This window comes from Erigeron canadensis, chromosome 6 (genome assembly GCF_010389155.1).
Source record: "Erigeron canadensis isolate Cc75 chromosome 6, C_canadensis_v1, whole genome shotgun sequence".
Classification (NCBI taxonomy): domain Eukaryota; kingdom Viridiplantae; phylum Streptophyta; class Magnoliopsida; order Asterales; family Asteraceae; genus Erigeron; species Erigeron canadensis.
The window spans coordinates 22,181,873-22,208,803 of NC_057766.1; the positions used below are offsets into that span (position 1 = coordinate 22,181,873).

The following is a 26,931-nucleotide window of genomic DNA, read 5'->3' on the forward strand; positions in this document are numbered from 1 at the left end:
ATTTGGGTAGTGGAGATTATAAAGAGAGAGAAGATAAAAAGATGAACCGGATTGCTCGAGAAGATGCACAATCGCATACAGTGATTAATTTCTATGCAACTTGATTTTTAACGTTTATTATTATTTCTTATATTATATTATATATATATAACAACAAATTATATTTTTATTTATATACCAATAAATTATACAAGTATTATATATACCCTAGATATTAGAGATTATTCCGTATAAATTATAAATAAGCAATAAACATAACATTTACTATGATTATAAATAGATAATCCCTTTGAAAAGTAATTAATTTAGTGACACACGTACATACAAATTAAACACGTGGAACAATGTGAGCAAATGCATGTTGTGATACACAATCGTTTCAGAGTCAGGTGCAATAATTTATTTCCTTAAATTATAGATATGTAATTGTTTATTTATGAAACTTATATATATTTCATGCTTGTTAATACCAAGTGGATATCTATAATATACTGTGGACCTACCCGATCCCCCCCCCACCTCCGCCCGCCCCACCCGGTAAAAGATCCACGAAAGCCAGGACAAAATCCTGGCGGGCAATCATAGGCCGAAGCCAACACATGATAACCATCATCTATAACTCTGTGTTGTGCATGTATGGACTGTTTCGAAGTGGAAAACCCCAAAGAAAATCAAAATGTTCGAGATGATCTTTGTGATGAATTGGTATGTACTTTTCAAAAATTATATATTTTTCTTTAGTTTTTCGTAATTATAGACTAAAATTGTAGTTTGTGTTTGTCTTAAGTTTAGATATAACAAACTACAAGTATTTTTTATAACTAAAGTTGGAAAAAAAAAGGTTAACTAGATTCATTATTTATATGGAGTTAATTTTTATATGTTTCCTTCTTTAATTTTCGTAATTATAGTCTAAAAATGTTGTTTGTGTTTGTCTTAAGTTTAGGTATAACAAACTACAAATTTTTTATTTAACTAAAGTTGAAAAAAAAAGAGTTAAATAGATTCAATATTTTTATGAAGTTAATTTTCATATGTTTCCTTATTTAGTTTTTGTATTAATTAACTTGTCGTATTGGTTCAATGGATTTTGTCGCCTTCAGGATGATTATAATGTTTTTTATAAACATTGAACATTGGCTTCAGTATCTTCGAACAAAAAGCACGAAAATCAAAGAAAAACCAAAACCAATGATTTTTATCATATTATTATAATTTTTATATATATTGAGGAGCATTTGTTGTCAATAATAATTATAAACATATGCAAAGAATGATACGAAGTATTTAAAATATAATATCAAAAACTAAAACTACAAACTTTCAAAAGCCAGATTTCTTCAAACCCCTTTATACTCCAAAACCAACCACATTAAATTAGATGTTATTAATTAAATAAAGATTGAAAAAATTGTTACGAAACACGCGGACCTGAAGTCTAAAACCCGGATTCCAAACACATTATATTCTCCCCCCTTACTTGAATTTTAACTTTTTAGTTTGATTAATATATTTTGAGACTACCCATCCACTGAACGGGCCTAAGCATTAGTAGACAAAATATAAACTATTTAACACAAATGAAACTTGCACCTGGGCGATGTAAACAAAATTTACTATACTAAATTATTATAATTGCATTTGAGCTTAAATACTTTAATTCATATCTTTACTCCCTTAGACCATTCTTAAGGGTAGGTGAAGGAGGGAGGTGTTGCGTGTATTTTAGTGCATATTTAATTAAATCATTTTGTTCGTAAAAATCACCCAAGTTTTAAATTTATAAAACAAGGATATACTAATAGTTATATTACACACACGGGCAATGTACCCTGTCGCGTATAATATAGCTAGTAGTAAGTCCAAGGGAATTAGTTTAGTAGTTAATAACAATAAATATAATCTAAAAAGAAAGTGTAAAATTGAGGGGGTTTGTGATCGAGTTGTCACATTGCTTAACAAACTAAAAATGATCTTTTGAAAGCTTTTAATTGACTGAAAAGTAAATTTTGGTGTAAGAGGAGCGAAAGATAAATCTTAAGGTCATTACATTTTTATCGAAAAGAGTTTGTTTGATTTTTGTAACCAGAAAATGCTTTCAACCCCAGTTTATAATCAGAGTGTCACTATCCAATTGATAAACTAAAAACGTGATCATGGTGGCTAATTCATCAAAAATGATCAACATGAAACTTGTAGATAGTAATCTTCTGAATATGTAGAAAGTTAAATCGTCTCCATCGAAATCCGAATGAATAAACTATGGCCAAAACAATGCAACGACATTTTTATTCTCTTTTTTTTAAATGTATTTTCTCATCAATTTCCAATGCAACCTACAAAAACACTTATGCAAGTAATAAGTAACTAAAATACATTAAATTACATTCAAATGGGTCATATTTATTCGTTAAATGGTACAAAAACGCTAAATTAAATATGTATAATTTGAGCATTATCCGGAGGTGAAATGAAAAGGTGAAGTAAGTGAATTGTTAATGGATATAGGTGAAATAGGTAGGTGATGTGAAGAAGGGGAAAATGTTCACCTATAGTTTATTATGTCATAATTTTTGTCTGTTAATTAGTTTTACTTTGATTTGATTGGATATATTGTGGGGTATAATGGGGTATTAAATTTGAAGGTGAATGGTTAATGAGAAAAATAGAAGGTGAAGGTGATGAGAAGGTGATGCTGATGTGACAGAAAAAGTGTAGGTGAATAAGGTGAACGGATAAGAATGGTCTTATAAAAGAAATGACCTCTTTTTATTTTAGGTAGTCAGAAATACCCTTGACTTTTTATGTTTTGCCTTTAATAAATTATAATTTACACTCTAAATCTTTATTTTAATAATTAACACTTTAAGCACTTATTATCCAAAAATTTACATCAACCTACACCACTTAACATCACTACCACCACTAATAGTACCATCACCGACACCACTAACCCGTCTCCCCACCACCACCGCCGCATTGCGCGGGTACCATGCTCGTTTTATAAACAAATATTACATTTTTAGCTTTTGGTTTGAAAAAAATGCGGGTCAACCAGCACCTGAACCGCGCCCAACCTGTTTTGACCCGCACACATTAAACCAGCATTCGTAACATGACCCGCTTAGACCCGTATCCGTTTTGACCCATTACCCATACCCGCCTGACTCACTCATTTTACCAGGCCTAAATTTACTCCTATTAGTTACTCTCACTCCTCTTAAAAGAAAAAATAAAATAAAAATGGATAATGATGAAACTAAAAACGATGCCACCTCAAGCTTTGACCAGACCATGGTCCGAAAGTGGTGTTCACGTGAGTCAACCCCAATCTCACACACAAAACGCACCCTCACTCACTCTCACTCATCTACCTATACTGCTACTCTTTCCTTTCCTTTTCAGCATAATCAGAATTAATCCCAGTTTTTGTTTATACTCACAATCATCATATCCAATAATAATAATTATAATATCTATATCTATATAGGTAATGATAATGATGGGTGACAATGATAATGATAATCACAAAGATCCTCCGCCGCCACCCAAGTCACCATGGAAGACACCAACAACTCCGCCGCCGCCGCCGGTGGAAGCTGCTAACTCCGGTGACCATTCTGATTCAGGTTCTTGGCCAGCCCTTTCTTCATTAAACTCTCCCACTCAACACCCTCCACAAACCCAGGTAGGTCATTATCTTCTTCTTTCTCTTTTAATTTTCAATTCTTTTTTATTCCCTTATTATTATTGTATTATATTATTTATATCTATATGTATGTATCAATGTATGTATATATGGGTGTTTACCAATTTGTGTGTATTATTGTAAAGCTTTTTCTTTTTTATAAAAGAAGATAGTATAATAAGTAGAAAAAGTTTTTAAATTTGTGATATGTTTACTGGAAAATATTGGTGGTTTTATGCGACATGTTATTTTTTTGAAGTTGATATTGACATATTGTTATCATGTAAGTTTGTATCGAATGAAGGAGTTGTAGGCTGTCGTTATGAAATTACGTTATGATTTACAGCAATAAAAATGTTGATGTGAATTACTTAAGGTTTGAAAATAAATACAATTATTATGAAAGAGGAAGGGTAACTTAAGAACTAACAAATAACAAAGAACACAAGAACAATTATGTGCCACATATTTCCCCCACCTTTCTCTCTCTTCAATTAAATAAGAAAATTCATCCAAATCATTCAAAATGCTTTATCTCACAAACCGTAAATTGCTAGATGAAAAATAAAGTTTGGGTAGTCCTAAAATTTCGTCCTCTTTCATTAGAGATACAATTCGATATACTTTTGAAGACTTTTTAATTTTCGTTTTTTTCTCCTAATACTTGTGTACCTACACATGTGTAGGATCTTTGTTTTCACATTTAAATTAGTAAATAACCATATGTACACAACAATGAAGGTTAAAGGCGGAGCTCGTTAATGCATGGCGGAGCCATGTCAGTCCATGGCGGAGCCATAGCGGCTAAGGGCGGAGCCTGTTAAATAGATCACCCATCACCCCCTATGACCTATCACTCTCTATGACCTATCACCCTCAATGACCTATCACCCGTTTACCCCCACCAACTACCCTTTATGAATATCCTTAAGGGCGAAGCCCGTTCCGAATCACAATTTTCGTTCAACTTACACATGTGTAGGTTATGTGTAAGTATCAAAAAGAAAACTAAAATTAAAAAGTCGTCAAAAGTATATGGAATTGCATCTCTAATGAAAGAGGACGGAATTTTAAGACCACCCATATTTTTTTTCATCTAACGATTTACGGTTTGTGAGATAAATCATTTTGAATGATTTGGATGAATTTTCTTATTTAATTGAAGAGAGAGAAAGGTGGGAAAAATATGTGGCTCAAATTGTTCTCGCGTTCTTTTTTATTTGTGAGTTCTCAACCCCTATTATGAAAAGATTGCAACAACTTAATGTTCTTTAGGATAAGTATGTATATATGATCAGAAACATATTGTTGTGTTTAAAGTTCATAATGGCTGTATTACTATTTACAACTTGGGATGGAAATATTACCACGAACAAGTTAATCGAGAGAGAAACACAGGGAAATAAATTAGAGGAATGATATTCTTCTTCGGTCTGATAATGCTATAGTTTCTTGGGCCTAGTCTCTGCTTATCTTCTTCTTGCTTGATGGGATATTTATTACTACCCTTGATGAATAACTGTCAAGATTCATTTAAGTTTTTATGTACATTTGGTTTAATATATAGGGCATGTTTTTGTATTTTGACTCTCAGGTGCCTGCTGTTGAGCCGCAAAAGCCACACCTGCGTGGAAACCATAACAGGCAATCAACACGTCCACATAAAGCAGCACCCAGTAAACAAAACCCAAATGCTGCACCATCTTTTCATGGACCACTACCCTTCCATCAACCACCCATTCCACCACCCCTTTATGGCGGCATGGCACCTTGGCCCCCTCATATTCCTGTTCATGGATATGCTTACCCCCCGCCTGCTGTTGCTCCATTTTCTCCTGCAAATGGCCCTATTACAGGTCCAATACGAGGCAATACTAGTACTTTTGGTGGCGAGTTTCCTAGTAGAAGACCTAATGTGCAAGAAAACCAGAAACCATTAGGTCCAAAGGAGAATAATGACGTGCAGCCGAATGCTGGGCCAAGAGCTTTCATAAGGCCACCCTTTTTTGGTCCACCTGCTGGATTTATTGGTACCTTTCCTGGTAAGTGTTTACTTTTATGCTGCCACAGTAAAGGAAATATTGATAAGATTTATGGGTGAGACCATTGTCACCAAAGTTTCCGAGTAGGCGAGTATCTGCCTACTTTACAGTTTATACAAAAGAAGTTACAAGTTAAAGTAGGAACCACAAGATAGGCGTGTTGGGTAACTTTATAACAGGTTTGGGTTGGAACAGATAATATAGTACGGGTAGAGTTGATCAAAAATCACTTTTTGTCCAATTTTCCAGCTCTTTCAATGAACAATTTATGCATTAATTGTAATTTAAGAACCAATATGTTACCATTATAAAATACTATAAATCATTAAATTTGAACTGTTTCGGCGTTTGTTTGCTTAAAATTTACACGTCTAGTTACTTTTAAGTTTTAACCTTTTTGACCCCAATCAACACATTTGATACATTCCCTTTCTATCAAACTTATTTATTTTTTATTTGGCCAACTTGACCCTGTTTGGACTGAAAATAACCTGAAGTGATAAGTACAGTGGGCTGACATTGCCACCTCAGTGAAGGATGTAAAGTGTCTTCAACAATCAACATTGGCCCTGTATCAAAATTTTCACCCTTTTTGATCTTTTACTTTTTTTTTTTATATAATTAGAAACTTAGAATTGGTTGTACCTTTTTATATATTTTATATGTTCTTATTTTTTTTGTACTTTTTACTATTATTGCATTTTTTATTTTTTATATGTTTGCTTTGTGGCTTCCTTTTTTGTAATAAGTTGGCTGCGATAACTTTTGGGCAGGTCCTCCTGGTTCTATTGTGTATCTTCCTGCTATACCTCCATTTTCTGTTAGGCCCCCCCATCCACCTTTTGCTGTTCCACCTCAGTTGGGCCCGGGGATTCCCGTTTTACCTTCACAGACGCAATCCATGAGGGCTAGTGTTAGAACTCAAATTGAATACTATTTCAGGTGCGTAATTTGGTGAATAGGAAAGCATTGTCATCTCTAGTTAGTTGTTAGTATAAGAAACATTAACTGAAGATGATGAGGATCCAACCGTTACTTCTTTGCTATATATATTGGGATTTCTGAACCTGACGAGTATGTCAAAGTTTGTTTTACAGGAAATTGATGCACCATGAGCGCTTGTATTATAGTGTGTTTCCCTCAACTTTTATGTTTTGTCTCGATAAATGCCATGAATGCATTGATAAATATGGAAATCCACTTTAAGGCTATGTTCTTGAGTTGTTTTTAAAGGGAAAGGAAAGGATTGTGAAGGATTTTAAAAACTTTTGTGCTCTTGAGTTTATTTTTAAAAAAGAAGAGAAGAAAGGAAAAGATATGGAAGGAGAATTCAATAGATTTTGTTAAGGATATTTTCTTCCCATTTTTGGGATGATTTGAAAGGAAAGAAAATCTACTCCTTCTCTTCCTCTTCTTCCCTCTTCCTTTATAAAAAAACTCAAGAACACAGGCTAAACCAGCAATAAGGTTGAAGATGTTCTTAATAAGTTATTATCATAAGTACTAATGTGGAAGATGTATGCAAGCATCAGTAAAGTCGATAAGCGAATAATAAAGCTACAGGAAGGTGAATAATAAAGCTACAATAATTAATAGAATAAAGGGGAAATTGTTGCCCAAATTCAATGATGTAAAAGAGGAAATAAACAAAGAAGAAAATATAGGGAAATTGTTGCCTAGATAGGAGTATGGGAATATGAGTTTTCATTGGATTAAACTGATACTAACCAGAAAGTTTATTTTCAATTGGATTTATTACATGTTGGATAAGTTAGTGTTTCTAAGTCTATAGGAAGTCTTTGTATTTAAGTAAGGCTTTGGGGTTGTATTTTCATTATAGATCAATTAATTTGAGTGATTGAGTCTACTTCTTTGAGATCCATGTTTCTCGAATTGCAGGAACCTTCTTTTGTTTTTCTTCTTTATTTTGATTATCAATACAAATCGAGCTAGGTCGTATTAACTGGTATCAGAGCAATGTTTCGATGCCAATCTATGTAATCCTAAAATAGAAATTCCGGAAGTTACGGTTCTGCGGTTCACAGTGGTACTGTTCCTGGGAGAAAAAAGGAAAAATAGATTCCTATATTTTTGGTAAGATGAAAACTTAGAGGGTTGCAGATGTTGAGGCTGACTTTTGTCAATTTCAAGCTGATGTGGATGCTCGCTTCCAAGAATTAGAGGGCAGGTTGAATTTCGGGTTAGCACAATTGAGGGCTGGAGGCAGATTCTACTAAGCAACAAGCTGAAGCCGATAGGCGACATGATGAACTCATAAACTTATTAAGGGAGTTGGCGATTTCGAGAGGCCACGGTGTTTCTACATGGGAACACGAAGAAGGTAATGTATCTATTTTAGAACAAGAAAAAAGGCTGATAATAAAAATCAAATGAATTCAGCATAGACACTTGGAAACAAAATAGCGTGGCTGTTAGAACTGTGGCGGCGGAAAAGAAATGCTGATAGTTATAGTAATCTAGGAGGAGTACCTTCCCTGGTACAAAGCAAGACATAAACATGACATGGGGTGGATAACAGATTTTAGGAAGGAGACCCTTAATGAACAACAGGCGAGGTGTGAAGGGCAATGATGATGGTTGCAATGGGAAACTGTTAACAGAAGTTCGACGCTAGCTGCATGATTTATGGTCAGAAAAGATAAAAGTGACATGTTTTAGAAGACAAAGGATTTTGGTCAATCAGAAACAAGAGTAGGCTAAGACATGTTTTCATTTTTGACAAAAGACGTGAAACAACTGATGAACACTCGTTGAAACATTTTTTAGGCATGTTCTATTATTTTAGTCTTGGTATGTTTGGCACAAAAGCTTGGAGCTGGGGTTGTGGCTAGGGGCTTGGAGCTGAAGCTTGGAAATGGGGCTAGGGGCTAGGGTTCTATTTCTACTATTCTTACACAAGCTTTTATTATAAAGACCTTTCGGGACTTTTAGGAGCTTTTTGGGGTTGGGGCTTTTGATTTTAAATGAATATCCAAACATGGCTATAACTTTAAAAAGGGCTTATATTTAAAAGCTTGAGGCTTTTAAGCTCATAAAAGCCCCCAAAAGCCCCTTGCCAAACATACACAAATTATTCTATATAAAAGAGCAACTCCCTCAATCTCCACCTAATATACCCATAATACAACATAGATCCTCCAACCCCTAGACTAAACTACATTAACCCTTTTAACATCAATTATTTTTATATTGACCACCACTACCTCCGCCACTTGGGATCGAGGAATAAGAGACGATTAAATGCAACATCTTGAGGACAAGGTGTTTTTGGGGATGGGAGTATTGATATGAACGAGAAAGTTTGGTGGTGTAAGTGTCATATTTATTAACTAGGTTATTTAGTTTACTTTTAAAGATTTTTTTGTTGTTTAATAAGTTATGGACTTACAAATTCTGGGTTAGAAAGTCTTTTTATATAAATAATGCTTTAGGGTTTTATCTTTATTATCGATGATTAAGTTTTAGACTTTTTGGAGATTCTTGTTTTTATTTTTAGTTAGATTTATTACTTGTAGGTAGGTTAGAAGTATATGTTTAATTAGGTGGTCTTTTTTAGTTCTTCATATGAATAAGGCTTTAGAGTTATATTTTTATCATGGACGAATAAAATTGAGTCTTATACTTCTTGGAGATTCTGCTATCTCGAATTTTGAATTACCTGTACCTTTTATTGTTTTCTTTACTTTATTTTGATTACCGTTACGAATCAAGACGAGTTTCTATAAAAATAATAGGTGAATAGTTACGAATGACGCATATAGATTGGAAGTAAAATGAAGTGTATAACCGACTCATTATTGGTCCATGTTTATTGGTCTTACGACCAACATGAGAGAATGTAAATTGATTAAAGGGGCACGGTACAAGATTTAAACACTGACCTCTGCTTTTCTGCCGCATGTCCCCTATCACTAGGCTACCATTGTGGGGAAAATTGGTTAATAGTATATGCAAAATGCTACATGATAATCACAGCATAGAGTAATCATGAACCAAAAAAACTAGAGTTTATAATGCTCTGCAGTTATATTGAATCCTTTTTCTTTGTTTCTACAGTGATCAGAATTTGCAAGGTGATCAGTACTTGCGTTCTTTAATGGATGACAATGGATGGGTTCCAATATCTACTATTGCCGAATTTAAAAGGGTATGTTAATTATTAGCCTCATATAACATCTGAAGTATATTCACCTGCCATAATTTTAGTTAAACAATGTGCCATAATTCGTCAATGCACGTGGCAAACTATTGTGACTGAACCAAATTATGGATATTTATGATATTAGTATAAAATGATGTTGTCTACCTGACATGATGCAGGTTAAAAGAATGTGTACGGACATACCGTTTATAGTGGATGCCTTGCAGAACTCTAGTATGCTTGAAGTGCAGGTTAGAGCAGGCACAACTTATTCCACTGACACTTATGTAATCCAATTTTGTTGGAAGTCTGTGATATTCACATAATGGGCTACCGCAGCCCAAACAACAATTTTAATGTTTGTTTACTACTATTAAGCAGGGTGACAACGTGAGAAGGCGTGAGGAGTGGTCAAAATGGATTCCAGGGAATAAATCTACTTTAACAGAAGTACATTCTATAAAACAATCCAAGGAGAATGTTAAGATCATTGATTCTTTGAAGGAAGATACTTCTGGTGAAGATCATTTCAGCTCAAAAAATAAATCAAAATTCTCGAGACAAAATATGGATAAACTTTGTGACGATTTTGGAAGTACATTCATGTTTGATGAGGAGCTTGAGCTTGAACAAAAGAAGGATGCTAATTCTTTTAAAACAAGGTATTACTATTTACATGACCAGTTTGCATTTTATATACTTTTATTTGGCATTGCTTGCAGAATTCAGATATTAATGTTTTTGTCCTATGTATCACGTATTTTTTTTGGGTCACATCTTCCATCAAATATGTTTGCTGGCTATTGTTTAATGTAATGACACGATGTGCCATAGGGTGGATGATGAAGATGATGAGATGGTTGTAAATGATCAAGCAGTTGAGAGACTTGTAATTGTAACCCAGGTATGACCCATATAATATGCAAGGTGATTCACTTGATAAAGTTTGTTTTCAGGTGTTTGATGCTTTTTATTAGTGGAAATTTTAGTTTTATAATGAACGAATATATACATTTATCTGCATGGCAGAATAACAAGAATGGTGAAGGAAATAAAGGTTCTGTAGTGGATGCAAAATCATCTCCGAACGAGCTCGCTACTGCCATAAACGATGGCCTATATTACTATGAACAGGTTATTTAACATTGTATTTCTCATTAACATTTTTGTATGCTTTATTTAACATTTTGGTATGCTTACAAGTATGCAAACTTTCATATACTCTATTAAAAAATACATAATAAAGCATCCGCTAATTTCAGGAACTAAAATCAAAGCGAAATAAAGGCAGAAGAAACAATTCAACAAATGAGATGAAGGATGGGACTTCCAGATCTCCTAGAGTTGCTTCTTCTATAGCAAATCACGTTGCCGGCAGTCCTAATTCTAGAAGGAAACATAATAAAGGCCTTTCCAAGCAACAACCAGCGAAGAACCAACGGTGGTTTGCAAGCAACCTCAAGAATAACGGAAATGATCTTATCGTGTCAGAAAGTCCACCAAGTAGTTCGGTCGGGTTTTTCTTTGGTTCAACTCCTCCTGATAGTCATGGGTGAGTTTAGACCTTAGTATTAAGTATTGTAAGTGCATATAACTGACTAAAATAGTAAAATTTACTTCAAAAGGTTCATATTTATTATTTGTTAATGAAAAATATGATTTTGTATTTATTTTTAACACACTAAGTTTTATGTCGTAAGAAAAAAAAAGTTATAGATAATATATGTATTGGTACAATCTGACGAGTAAAAATTTACCATATACTTCTTTTTAGTGAGCCATAACCTAATACATCCTACCTGACCATTTCACTTTAGTCTATAGGCTGGCTAATATTTTTCTTACCATCTTATTTAGATTAAGGTCTTCAAAGCTTGGTGCTTCTCCCCATGGCTGCTTTACAAGCAGTAGTCCACCAGTAGGCTCCATGCCAAAGCCATTTCCACCTTTCCAGCATCCTAGTCATCAGCTTCTAGAAGAGAATGGTTTCAGGCAGCAAAAGTGGGTAATGAGTAACTATTATTTATAAACTATACATTTGAATGAGTGAATTTACTGAATTGACCTATGTAGGTATGTAAAGTATCACAAGAGATGCCTAAATGAACGGAAGAAATGTGGTGTTGGATGTAGTGAGGTACCTATTCCACATTTACTATTTATTGGTTATTTCAATATGAATCATGTCTTCTAATGGATCTAACTATGTTGTTTATCTTCTAACTGTACAAGTATCACAACAGATGCCTAAATATATCAAAGAAACTTTTTAAGTGTTCTGACCATTTGTTAAAATATGCAGTCTTACTAGATTACAACACTATATAGGGTCAGGTTTCCATGAGGTAGGCATGTTCCCATGAGATAGATTGATAGACCATTTAATCAAGGGTGATATGATGTAAAGGATGAAAGTGGCATTGTTGGTTTTGTAATTAACTCAGTTCAGTTTTCTTCATTATGTCAACTTCTTCCTCGGATGATCTTTTTTAAGCATCATCAAAGATTTCTTATAAATTTTTTAAGCTTCATCAAAGATGTCTTCTAATCTTTTTTAAGCTCTGGTGAATATCTTTTCATTATTTTTTGCTTAAGATCCTTATTGCTTAATCTAACCAGGGTAAATCTCTTTACCCATAAAAAGATCTTCATTGCTTCAGTGAAGAACAATGAAAAAAAATTTCACTCAAAATTCATTCTCGTTGCTAAGAACAACTTCACTGAAGATTCATCTTTGCTTCATTGCAACTTCGCTTTTGACAACTATGGATTTCAAAAGAAAATGAAAATTTGAAAAAATGAAGCTTTCTTCAATTGACTTAAGATTTGACACTGGTGGCATAATTCTGACTTGTATACGAAAATGTCACAACATCCTATAAAATGAAATTGAGACCCACCCCCCTTTAAAAATTAATAGACTATGGGAACATGTGTACTTCACTCTAACCTAAGTCTACATAGTACATACATATATATTTTTTCACTGTATGAACTTCACTGAATGAATGAAGTTGACTGGATGAAGCTTTTTTCGCTAAAACAGATTATTTCTTTCATTGTATTAACTTCATTTAATGAATAAAGTTGAGTGTAAAAGAAAAGTGAAGATTTCTTGACCGGGTAAACAAAATAATTAATATAAAAATGAAGATAAAAGATGTGTGCCAATTTGACTGCAAAAAAAAAAAAAAAAATTGTAACTTATAAAACTTGACTAAATATTAACAAAAGAAAAAGTGAAGATTCCTACACTCACGTAAAAAAGTGAAGATTTCTTAACTGAAAAATAATACATAAAAAAATGGAGATTAAACACTTGTGGTATATATATATATATATATATATAAGAGCCCTGATCCAATTAATTAAAATCTACCTCATTTATCGCTTATCCTATTTTTATATCTTTAATACCTTATAAAAAGTCTAGACCCTTGTTATAAGGTTTAATATAAAGGACATGAGAAATTACCCAATTGCTCTTAATGGACTAATTTACACCACGAGTCCCTTATCTTCTACAATATCTCCACTACCACCTTTACATCAATTACATTTATATCAACCTACACCACTCGACGCCGCCAACATCACCAATAGTCGCCACCACCACAAGATTGCCACCGTCGCATTGCACAAGTACTCTTCTAGTATATATATAGTTCCAATTCAGTGAGAACACCTTAAAATGAGACGAGCGCGAGAACACTAAAAAACTTCGTTTCGATGTATTATAAGTCCATAAAACTAACATAATGTATAAGCATCATCAATATTTAATAGTTTAACAATACATTGTTCCGCCAAAATTGAGAAAGTCATGCTTTTTGTTTTATGCATCCATCTTGGATGCATATGCATCAAAATTAATGCATAAACTAAAAAAAAAGGTGATTTTATCAGTTTTGATGGACAATGTTTTGTTAAACACTTAAATATATACACTATGTTAGTTTTTTGGACTTATAATGCATCAAAACTAAGTTTCGAGTGTTCTCACACTGTTCTCAGTTTAACGGTGCTCTCACTGGAAAACTACCCTATATATATAGGGGTTGGTTATTCGAAAACAAGTATTAAAGTAAAACAAATAGGATAAAATCTTGACAACCATTGGATCATATTAAAATTGATGCACGAAGATTCATTGAGCCTAAGTATATACATGAGGCACGAATATTTTCATGATGCCTAATGATTTTCGTTTATGAGAATAAGAATTTTTATATTTGTTTTACTTTTATACTTGTTTTATTTTAACTAGAACCTGTATATATATATATATATATATACCTTAACTAGTGCTCAGGCCCGTCTAATGGACGGGTAGTCTCGAAATCTAATAATCAAAGTTAATATGATTCGAGCAACCATCAATATGGCCAAATTCACAACTTAATCAATACAAAAGCTAAAGAAGGAACATATGAAAATTAACTCCATATAAATATTGATTACAGTTTACCCTTTTTTTCCCCCAAAGTTAGTTAAATAAAAAATTTGCAACAAAGTATATAATTCGAAAAATACATACCAATTCAACAACAAAGACCATCTCGAACGTTTTGATTTTCTTCGGGTTGTTCCACTCTGAAACCGTCCATACATGCACAACACGGAGTCGTAGATGATGGTTAACATGTGTTGGCTTAAAATCTTCAAGATGAGCTAATGTGGTCTTATTTTTTGTTGTTGCAAAAGAAGCCATAACGAGCCTATAATGGAAAACAAACTAAATTAAAAGAGATAATAATAATAATAACATAGGAGTTAAATGTTAATAAATAATAATAATGATTAAATATGAACAAAGTATAAAATTAAAAAAAACCCTTTTGGTAGTCGATCGTAGGTTTTTTTTTTTTTGGCCGTAGGTTTTTTTTGGGTTGAGAATATGTGAGGGTTTTTTCTAGGTTGTATATATAGATAAATAATTTTTGAGAGATTTTATTAAGGATAAAAAGAGTTTTTAATTAATAATAAGGTCGGCCTTTTATTAACTTAAATAAAATATTAAAAAAATAGAGGATTAATAAGGAGAGAGGATTAGGCTCAAAGAGGGGGATTAGGGGTGCCAAGTGTACCCCCAACCCCCTCTTTTAGTTATATTATAGATCTTGGTTTAAAATAGCGTACAACAGGCGTTGCGTGTTGCGACCCTAGGGCGCACCGCCAAGGGTGTGGCGACCAGGTTACATGTTGCGAGCGCAACAAGCCCGTTGCGAGCCGTCGCGTGTTGCGTCCGTTGCGTCACAACATGTCAAAGTTATGTTTTCACTTTTTTGGGCCCACTGTTTTGATTTCAACTTTCAATTTCAAGTCTATTAGTCTACTTATATGGTTTGTTTTCTACTTATTATACATTTGGTGTCGTAGAATCACAACCTATTATGATTTGGTGATTTGGAATCACAAACTGTTGTCTTTTCTTATGATATGGAAGGTTATCTTTTGGTATTCAATTGTTACATGTAGAGTATTAGCATATTTGTAGAAATTGTCCCTGCGAATACGTAGCACTCGCAACGCCACGCTTGTTGCCTCAGGGACCTTATCGCCACGGGTCGCCACACGCTATTTCAAACCAAGTTATAGATGTAATATAGTTAAAAAGAATGAGAGTGACGTGTTATTTTTTTAGGTAGGTGTGCATTAGTCAGCATCACTTTTTTTTTCAAATCAAGTGATCCACATTGATGCACACCCACCAAAATATTGTCACATGTCAATCATCCTTTCTTATTTGTTTTACGCTAAAGTTTATTACAATAACTAATCCAGATATTTATATAACGTATTCAGATCTTTATTTACTAAAAGCTCTAAAAACCCTCAGTTCCCTTCCTAATATAGTTGAGCTTAAAGTTCTTGAGGGCTACATTGTGTCATTGTGTTTGTACTTGCAGGAAATGAATACCCTGTACAGATTCTGGTCATATTTTCTTAGGGACTTGTTTGTCCCTTCAATGTATAATGAATTTAAGAAAATCGCACTGGAAGATTCAGCTGCTGGATACAATTATGGAATGGAATGCCTTTTCAGATTTTATAGGTAAACAATATTTCATCATTACTTTGTAAATAAATGAAGTTATGCAAGCAATTGGTCACTGTTATGTGTTTTATTTTTCTTTTGACTCATGGATGCTATTTTACTTGGTTTGCTACTTTGTGCTAGATGCACGTTATTTATTTTAATGAACAGAAACTACTTAGGATTCACACATGACATATCTAATTCTTAAATACACATAATAGCAGTTTGTCTGCTTTTGCTTAAAAAAATATTCCTTGTCTTATTGCAGCTATGGTTTGGAGAAGGAATTCAGAGAAGATGTTTACGGGGATTTTGAGCAGCTTACTCTTGATTTCTACCATAAGGGAAATCTCTATGGCCTTGAAAAATATTGGTAAGTACCTCTACAGTATTACCCCTGTAGATTAGAAAGCAGTTGAAAGTATGCACTAATTTGCTTCACATATGTTGCAACTATTCTCCCTTATGAAAGTATATTATATTATTATTTCGCTAATTACCAAAATTCCCGAATCCTGACATTTCAACTTGAAGCAGAAGTTGGTGTGCACTTGTAAGTTGGACCTTTTAAAGTAATCTCAGCTATTTAAATCTTTAGCTATAAGGGGGTGTTTGGTTTTTGGGATTTTGATGAATTTATAGGATTTGCATTTGAAACCCCACCAAATGACATGTTAGAGATTTTGGAGAAGGGTTTTGCATTTAAAATCCCATGAATGAGGGATAGTGAAGAATTTCAAATCCCAAATACATATTATTTTTCTTCTAGTTAAACTTGAGAAGAATAACCCTCTATTTATCTTTCTTCTAGTTAAACTTCCACTTCTTGTTAATTCCATTCCATCCTTTTGCTTAACTTTCACTTATTATTCATTCTATTCCATCCTTTTGCTCCTATTAATCGACTTTTTATTCCATCAGTTTTGCTACCATCAGTTTTGTTTATTGTCTTTTTCCTTCAATTTCAATAAAAAATTTTTTACTTCATTTCTGATTTTAAGTTGTGTCGAATTGTTATGCACCACGTTTTCCCCTGTTATTGCTTCATGTTTCCATTGCGGTGGCCTGGAATTTTTCAAAAAGGGCCATATAATTATGAGGTTTCCATATATTAAAGCTGCTATTGTTAGCGTCTTCATTCCCTTGATCATTTGCTGTATCCCTTGTATATATTCGTGAACTTCCGTTTATGTTCGTTCATTTAATATTATATTTATAAATCATACTTATCTGTGTCTATTTAAATATGTATAATATAAAATCATGTTGAGATTTTGTGTTACATATTACTAGCATTAAGGATCGAAATAGCCAAGTTCATTAGTTGGGGGGGGGGGGGGGGGGGGTCTTTTGTAAATATTCAGAAGACTGTTAGCTGTTAGTGAGCGGGTGAAGTTAGTTTCAAAATTAGTTGTATTGTTTTTGTATAAATACCGAATTAGTTGTAATTGATGGACAGTTACGAAATAAATCAAATCATTTCTCTCTTCTCCTAAATTCTCTCTAACAAATTGTATCAGAGCCGTTCGGTCCTCGACGGTTACGATTCCGGTTACTTTCTCTGGTGAGCTATGTTCTCCGACGAACCATAATTCACTAAAATCACTAAATCAATTCACAATTAACCCATGGGAACCAGAAATTAAACTCAAGAAATGGAGAAATTATCAAAAGACAACGAAAGATTGATGAAAGAAGTCTCTAACTACACAAAATGAGGTGATTTCGACCGTTCAAACCCTATTATCACAAATGGCGGAATTGGAAAAACAAAGGGCGGTGGTAGTGAGACCAGAAGGAGAAAAATTCAGTTATAACCGTCTTGCAAAACTGGATTTTCCTCGATTTGATGGAGATGATGTAGAGGGTTGGTTGTATAAGTGTGAACACTTTTTCGCCATTGATGATACACCTCAAGATCGGAAAGTTAGGTATGCTCCTATCCATATTGATGGAAGAGCTCTGTCATGGCACCAAGCTTACATCAAATCCAGTGGGAAGGAAATGAATGAGATACAGTGGTATGAATATTCAATATCTGCAGTTGCAGGATTTTCTATTGTAGCCATGGAAGATGCCATGGGAGCTCTGAAAGCCTTGACACAAACTGGAGAATTGGAGGACTATTGTGATGAATTTGACAGGCTCCTTAACAAGGTAAACCTCTGTGAGGAATATTCTGTTAGTTTGTTCATTGAAGGGTTGAAACCAGAAATTAAATGTCCATTAAAAATGTTCCAACCTGAAACCCCTAAAGATACTCTATACTTTGGCAAAAGTGCAAAACCAGGCTAATAAAACATTAGGAATGAAATCTTGGAATGGGGTTAGTAATAACAGAAATTATGTGTCAAGAAATGTGGGAAATAGTACTGGTAATATGGGTAATTTGTCCAAACCACCCATCTTGGCTACACCAGTGAATGCAATTCCTTCAAGTGCTGTGGTGCCTAAATCTGTGATAAGTACTTTTATGCAAGAGAAAAGAAATAGAGGGGAGTGTTTTTTATTGTAATGAGAAGTGGGTGGCTGGTCATCAAAAAGTTTGTAAGGGCAAGAAACAGATTTTTATGGTGACTGTGGATGAGGTTGCAGAAGAGTTGGCTTTGGCTGAACAATTAAATGTTTTACCAATAGGCCCAGAACCACCCCCTGAGTTAGATATGGTAAATATAATCTAAGGTGAACCTCACATATCTTTAAATGCTATAATGCGATTTCCCTCTTATTCTACTTTGCAAGTAGTGGGGTGCATTGGAAATAGGAAATTACATATTTTGGTAGATAGTGGGAGTACTCATAATTTCATGAGTAAGAGTTTAGCTTATAAATTAGCTTGTCCCATTATTAATATACCTAATGTGAGAGTATCTGTGGCTAATGGAAACATCATGTCTTGTCTGAATTTGTCTAAAGATTTGGAATGGTCCATACAGGGTCATTTGTTTAAAGATGATGTGTTGTTGATAGATTTGAATAACTATGATTTAGTATTGGGGGTACAGTGGTTAGAAACATTGCATGACATTATGTGGAATTTTAAGAATTTGACCATGAAATTCCAAAAGAACCGAGAAATGATTTGATTTATTTTCTAACTGTCCATCAATTATAACTAATTCGGTATTTATAAACAATACAACTAATTTTGAAACTAACTTCACCCGCTCACTAACGGTCTTTTGAATATTTACAAAAGACCCCCCCCCCCCCCCCCCGAACTAATGAACTTAGCTATTGAGTTAAAGGGGGTTGGACAGCAAGGTATTAAGTTCTGTTCAATGGAGAAAGTGAATCAATGGATGGGAAAAAGGACAAATATGGTGGTACAAGCAGAGTTATTAACCCTGGAAACTTTTGCAGAACCAACAAATTTGCATTGTCCCTTGTTGAGTGGTTGTAAGAATAATAAGAAGTTGTAAATAATTATTAGAGAAATTTAGTGATGTTTTTGAGGTACCAAAAGGGTTACCACCATTCAGATCTTGTGATCATAGAATCAATCTTAAGGATGAACAAGTGAATTTGAACCTTAAACCATATAGATACCCAAGAGTGCAGAAGGACATAATAGAAAAAATGACTCAGGAGTTGATTGATTCTGGTATTGTGAGGCACAGTAATAGCCCTTTTGCTGCACCTGTGGTGTTAGTTAAGAAGAAAGATGGGAGTTGGCATATGTGTGTAGACTATAGGAGATTAAATGAAGCTACCATTAAGGATGTGTATCCAATTCCATTGATTGAAGAATTGTTGGATGAGTTGGAAGGGTCTACTATTTTTTCTAAGTTGGAATTGAGGTCAGGTTATCATCAGGTTAGGATGTATGAACCAGATGTGTACAAAACTGCATTCAAAACCCATCAAGGGCATTTTGAGTTTTCGTACTGCCTTTTGGTCTTACCAATGCACCTGCTACCTTCAGTCATTGATGAATACCACTTTCCATTCAATATTGAGGAAATGTGCCTTGGTCTTCTTTGTTGATATTCTAGTATATAGCAGAAATTGGGAGCAACATTTAAAGGATTTTGTAAGTCCCTTAGCTACCGGATCTACGAGATTAGATAACTAGTGTTTGAGTGCGGAAAATATCGAACACTAGCAATCAACAATATTCGGTAAACCGAATACACGAACAATGAACAATATACGAATGATAAAAACGAAGCCTTGTATTAATTCAGTAATAACGATTACAATTAACACACGAGCTTACAAAATACTGGAAAGACGAACTAGAGAGATTCCCCTTTAAGCATAAGGTTTAATCTCCTATTTATACTTATCTAATATGGACCAAACCTATAGCTCAAGACCAAAGCCCAAACCAATTCGGTCCAATGAGGTCTAGCTAGACCTCCAAGGTCAACCTAGACCAACCTAGACCATCCTAGACCGATCTAGTTACCGTTTCGATTAACTTGGTCGTTTTTGACCTTATTACATACAAAACAAATCGTTTAACATATACAAATGACTCAAGATAAACTTCTATAGTGATGTTGTCACCCGGAAATGCACCAACAGACTCCCCCTTGACATCAGCATTTAGAAGTTTTATCGATCTTCAAAGTCTTCAGTTGTAATACATAAGCAATAGTAACAGAAATGCACAAACGGACACCCATTGACTATTGCCACCAATTCTGACAATCATTAGTTAAAAAATCTGCATCAACAGACTTCCGTTTAACCAATGATATCAGGGTCTTCTTTCGGTGAGACTTGATCTTCATGCGATGCACACTAATCTTTAAACTGCAAAATCTCTGTATCCTTCTGACAGCTAACAAATCCAATACACGGATTGTAATTCTCCCCCTCAACACTATCCTTCTCCAAATTAAGCTCCAAGCAATATTATGATGCCAAACATCATAACTTCAAAGTAATCGATAAATCATTGCTTCCAAGAAATCCAAATATCATCGATTCCCCAAGCAATAACAAATATCATGCAAGACAACATAGCTAAATCCATTTGATCTTCAAGCTTAACTGGCATATGACAGAGAAGTTGAATCTCCAACAATCAGTGTTGAATTTAATCAGCTCACACAAAGATAAGAAATTTTGTAACTTGAATCTCAGATATGCAACACTGACAAGATCCATGTCTTTAACCAATTGTGTCTGACTTTGTCTTGTAACTTCACAAATCCACCTATCACCTGACGTCTTTTGTACCAAATTTCCCCCTCAAGGTAAGCATCTCCAAAATACATAGAGAACCACTTAATCTGCAACCCTTTCACTAGTTACCGGATTAATTATCTCTACATCATTGGCATAAAGTTAAGGTTTGATCATCAACTACTTGAGTACAAATGATTAATTTCATCCCAAAAGCTCTAAGACAAAATCCCAAACACATGCTCAACAAAGATCATCTGCAGTTTAATCGACTTTCAACCCTAGTCTTTAATCTTCATCTCATTCATCTGAATCACCTAATTTATAATCAGGCGCCTTTGATCCAAAAATTAGGTCAGACACATGTCACACGGATTCAAAACCAGAAAGATACCATGATTGAACTCTGTCAAAACTTAATGATCTTCTTTATTTCAAGCAACCAGAATTTTGTATAGAAAACATGGAAGATTATAAATTTTTATCCCCCCATTTTCTCTACAAAATTCTTAAAACAGCTAGTATGTTTGTTTTTGGTTTCAGCTAATCTCTCATTCTTATCTTCCTCCCACGATTGTTCACTATGTAATCAAGAGGTAACCCAGTAACTCCTTGCCAGAACAACCTTTTTGGCCTGATCTTGAATTTTCCCTAAGATTTCCCAGAATCTTCTATAGAAGATAGACCTCGAGCCATCAATGTTTCAAAAGGATAAATATAGAACCTAAACTCGACCAAGCTTACAAGTCCCAAACTCGAATACGGAATTTCAAACCAAAACTCAATTGAGTTTTCAAGTTCAAAACTCAAACAAGTTAGACCTAAGCTTAACCAAGATTACAAGTTCCTTAGTTCAAGGATAAGTTCGGAACCTAACGATTGTTCAAAGTCTACAAGTCCAAAACTCGAAAGACACATTTCAAACCTTAACTCAAGTGAGTTTATGAGTATAAAAAATAGTCGGAGAATTTCAGACCTAAACTTGAGAAAAACCGAAAAAATTCATTACCCAATGAAACCGAACTAGACCCTGGTCGAGCTAAGCCTTGGTCGAACATACCATAAAAACCGAAACACAAAAACCGTAACGTTGTAAGAACTTAAGATTGTTTAAGTACACAAGTTCAAAATTCGAAAGACGAAGCTTCAAATCCGAACTCAAGAAAGATTCGAATTCAAAAACCGCGTCTAAGAGTTTCAAAATTTTTACCTTAAACCAAACCTTCACCATTCTTTACAAAATGAGTCGAAGTGTATTTATAGGCAAAGGAGGTCGAGCTAGACCTTGGTCGAACTTAATCCTTAACTCAAAACAAATCCATACAAGATTCGTTACAGAATGAGCCGAAAGATCTATTTATAGGTCTTGAAATCGAAATTGCTTACTTGATCGGCAAGGAGGTTGAGCTAGACCACAAGCTAGACCTGTCTAGCTAGACCAAAAGACGAAAACAGTCGAGGTAGACCTCAAGCTAGACCAGTCTAGCTAGACCAAAAGACGAAAACCCCTTGTTTCTTGCTTGATCTCTCAAAACAAATCCATACAAGATTCGTTACAGACTCAGCCGAAAGATCTATTTATAGGTCTTGACATCGAAATTGCTTACTTGATCGGCAAGGAGGTTGAGCTAGACCACAAGCTAGACCTGTCTAGCTAGACGAAAACAGTCGAGCTAGACCTCAAGCTAGAGCAGTCTAGCTAGACGAACACCCCTTGTTTCTTGCTTGATCTCTCAAAACCGTGAAGTAACATACAACAAAAACAGCTTAATATTGTTGAAAGCTCTAACCCTGAACGAATAGAACACGATCCAAAGCTCTTGATACCAATTGAAAGGACCTCTAACCTGGCTCTCATACCAATTGTAAGTCCCTTAGCTACCGGATCTACGAGATTAGATAACTAGTGTTTGAGTGCGGAAAATATCGAACACTAGCAATCAACAATATTCGGTAAACCGAATACACGAACAATGAACAATATACAAATGATAAAAACGAAGCCTTGTATTAATTCGGTAATAACGATTACAATTAACACACGAGCTTACAAAATACTGGAAAAACGAACTAGAGAGATTCACCATTAAGCATAAGGTTTAATCTCCTATTTATACTTATCTAATATGGACCGAACCTATAGCTCAAGACCAAAGCCCAAACCAATTCGGTCCAATGAGGTCTAGCTAGACCTCCAAGGTCAACCTAGACCAACCTAGACCATCCTAGACCGATCTAGTTACCGTTTCGATTAACTTGGTCGTTTTTGACCTTATTACATACAAAACAAATCGTTTAACATATACAAATGACTCAAGATAAACTTCTATAATGATGTTGTCACCCGGAAATGCACCAACAGATTTGGAGGCTGTTTTAGGGTTAATGAGAGAAAATTCATTAAAAGCAAAAAAATCAAAGTGTGCATTTGCAGCAGACCAGATTAAATATTTAGGTCATATTATTACTTGAGAGGGGGTGTCAACTGATCCAAAGAAGATACAAGCTATTCAGGAATGGCCTCAACCAGTTAATATCAAATAGTTGAGAGGGTTTTTGGGGTTGGCAGGATACTACAGAAGATTCATTAAAGGTTTTGGTGCTAAAGCTAAGCCTCCTACTAAATTACTTAAAAAAGATAATTTTAGTTGGACTTATGAAAGTCAGAAAGCTTTTGAAGACTTGAAAGTGTTTTTAGCAACCCCACCAGTATTCTGATTTCTCTAATACTTTCACAGTGGAAACTGATGCTTCAGGAAATGGATTGGGAGTTGTTTTGATGCAAGCGGGTCACCCTATAGCCTTTATGAGTAAAGCTTTATCCAGTAGACAAAAGTCTTGGTCAGTTTATGAGAAGGAATTACTGGCTAGTTCTATTAGCAGTCAAACAATGGCACCACTATTTAGCTTCAAATCATTTTGTAATTAAAACTGACCATGAAAGTTTGAAGCATTTATTGGATCAAAAGATTGTTACACCTTTGCAACAAAAGTTGTTAGCCAAATTAATGGGGTATGATTATGAGATTAGTTACAAAAAAGGAGCAGATTACTTGGTGGTTAATGCTTTATCCAGAATTCAAAGTATGGAAATTTTACAGATAGGGATAAGTTCAGTGGATGCCATTCTTCACCTATTGGAGGGCATTCTGGCATTGTTCCAACTTTAGCCAAAATTAAGGAGATTTTTAATTGGAAAGGGTATTCAAAAGAGGTAAAGAATTTTGTTAGGAAATGCACAGTTTGTCAGAGATCTAAATATGAAGTTGTAGCCTCACCTGGATTATTGCAACCTTTACCCATTCCAAAATCCATATTTACAGATACCATATTGGTGGTGGTGGATAGGTTGACTAAATATGGTCATTTTCTGCTGCTCAGCCATCCCTTCACAGCCACTTCAGTAGCTCAAGCCTTTATGGACAACATTTTCAAGATTCATGGCTCTCCAATCATTGTTGTCTCTGACAGAGATCCATTGTTCTTGAGTAATTTTTGGAAAGAGTTTATGAAATTGCAAGGCATCCAATTGGCATTTTCTTCAGCTTACCACCCACAATCTGATGGTCAAACAGAAGTTCTTAACAGATGTTTAGAGTCATACCTCGGAAGCATGTGCTTGGATGCTCCTCTGACCTGGGTGAAATGGGTACCATTGGCTCAATGGTGGTACAACACCACATGGCATTCTGCAATTCAAATGAGTCCATATGAGGCCTTGTTTGGCTTCAAGCCTAATCTGCACATACCATACATTCCAGGAGATACCAATATTGCAGCCGCTGAAGATGTTCATAGAGAAAGAGAAGGAATGATTCAAAAACTCAGTTAATTTGGAGAAGGCAAGGAATAGAATGAAACAGATGGCAGACTCTCACAGGATGGACAGAGAATTTCAGGAATATGATTGGGTTTATGTTAAACTCCACCCATTTCAGCAAAAATCCATGAAGTCCCATTTTAATAGGAAGCTATCAGCTAAGTATTTTGGGCCATTTAAGATTTTACACAAAATTGGGAAGGTGGCTTATCAGTTGGACTTGCCTGTAGGGTCCCAAATCCATTCAACATTCCATGTTTCACTCCTGAAAAGAGCCCATGGACCTCCACCAATGCCTACTCAAATTCCTACTGGTCCTAAATTTGTTTTACAACCAAGGTCAATTATCGATAGGAAGTTGGTTAAGAAAGGTAACAAAGCTGAGGTTAAACTGTTGGTGCATTGGGAGGGACTTCCCTTGTCCAAAGCCTCTTGGGAGTCAGCTGACATTCATATTCGTTTTCCTCATTTTCAATTTTGAGGACAATTCTTTTAAAGGAGAGGGTATTGTTACATATTATTAGAATTAAGGATCGAAATTTCAAAAGACTGTTAGTGAGCGGGTGAAGTTAGTTTCAAAATTAGTTGTATTGTTTTTGTATAAATATCAAATTAGTTGTAATTGATGGACACTTAGGAAATAAATCAAATCATTTCTCTCTTCTAAATTCTCTCTCATTTTGAGACTTTTGGATCCTTCATAATGTTGGATATATAATCGATTATTTGGGTGTTTTAAAGTTATTTTATTTGTTTTTATCTTTATTTCCATTAGTGTATGTTCATTTATCTTTGTGTTTGTTTATGTTTGTTTAGCATTTAAATAAACAAATACGAACAAACTAATGTGCTTAACGAACGAATATCCCAGGGGCTGTGATGTTATCTATTTGGTAATTATTGTGCTGAAAGTTTTTTTTTTTCTTTTGATAGGGCATTCCATCACTATTCTCGGACAAAGGATCACAAAAAGCTCCCAGAACTGGAAAGGCTACTCAAAGAAGAGTACAGAAGCTTGAACGATTTTAAGGTCAACCGTGTGAAAATAAAAGCTACTGCAGCCAAAATTGATAAAAAGTAATAAGCAGAGACTGGTAGTCTTACAACAGACGGGAGGTGTGGAATCACAATTAAGAGAATATTATTTATATAGTATCTTATAGAGATAGAGATAGAGTGGTTTCTGGCTCTCTTACTTCTGTGACAACTTTAAGAATATGGTCATTGTACATAGCAGCTTGTTGTCAGGGGTTTACGTTTCACCGGCTGACCCTATTTTGTTGTGCTGATAAATTGGGCTATTTGGAACTTCTCGTTTATGGGAATTTTCTTCTATAACCGAGACCAATTTTTTCCAGTCTGTAAAATGCATATTTTTGTTATAGCCAAAGTATGAAATTTTATGGATTTGTTTGTCTTTGATTGCATGTTGCGTGTTTCTAGTTCTTGATTTATAACATGATCACAAGTTGCATTTTGTTGGTAATAGTAATGTTTTATTCTTCAGTATATTTGATGTTTGCTTTATGGTAAAAGGGTGTTCTCGGAAGTAGGTGTTGAATCATAAGACTGAAACATGAGTCAATCATTTGTCTCAAAACTCCACGGAAAAACAAACTTGTTGCATCACTGAGAACGGATCTTACCCAGACGAATGGATACACTGTAGCAGTGACGGCCCTGAGAATGGCCATGAGAATTTAAGTGTCCAGTCTGAGCCGGAAAAAAAATGGCTCCAACTCTTAGGAATCCAATTACATAAGCAATAACTTTTATTATAACTGAGATGTTATAACAATAACAAATTAACAAAATAATAGTATTAGAATTACATATAACTAATGATTCGAGAAGCTTGCCTAACGTTCTTCATAGCAAATTAGTTGATTAGCTTTTCACAGTCTATACTCTCAAAGATTCATTATTTATAGCTATCATTGCCAATCCACCAAGTCTTTTTTAAGACATTGTTGATCGTAAATAAGATTTGAATAACTTTTTGAAAAACTCCTTTCAATAGATCCAACGGTGACTAGAATAGTC

The 26,931-nt window shown here is 34.5% G+C and overlaps 1 protein-coding gene across 1 annotated transcript; it reads left to right on the forward strand.

Moving 5' to 3' along the window:
* The first annotated feature begins 3,358 nt into the window (after nt 1-3,358).
* LOC122603542 (la-related protein 1A) lies at nt 3,359-26,315 on the forward strand. Its single transcript, XM_043776267.1, has 14 exons — nt 3,359-3,688; nt 5,283-5,730; nt 6,504-6,672; nt 9,808-9,898; nt 10,072-10,143; nt 10,274-10,554; nt 10,727-10,796; nt 10,922-11,026; nt 11,155-11,444; nt 11,750-11,893; nt 11,966-12,029; nt 15,802-15,947; nt 16,201-16,305; nt 25,822-26,315. Exons 1-14 carry the CDS (start codon nt 3,494-3,496, stop codon nt 25,967-25,969), a joined length of 2,328 nt encoding a protein of 775 aa, XP_043632202.1. The 5' UTR covers nt 3,359-3,493; the 3' UTR covers nt 25,970-26,315.
* Nucleotides 26,316-26,931: the final 616 nt, after the last annotated feature.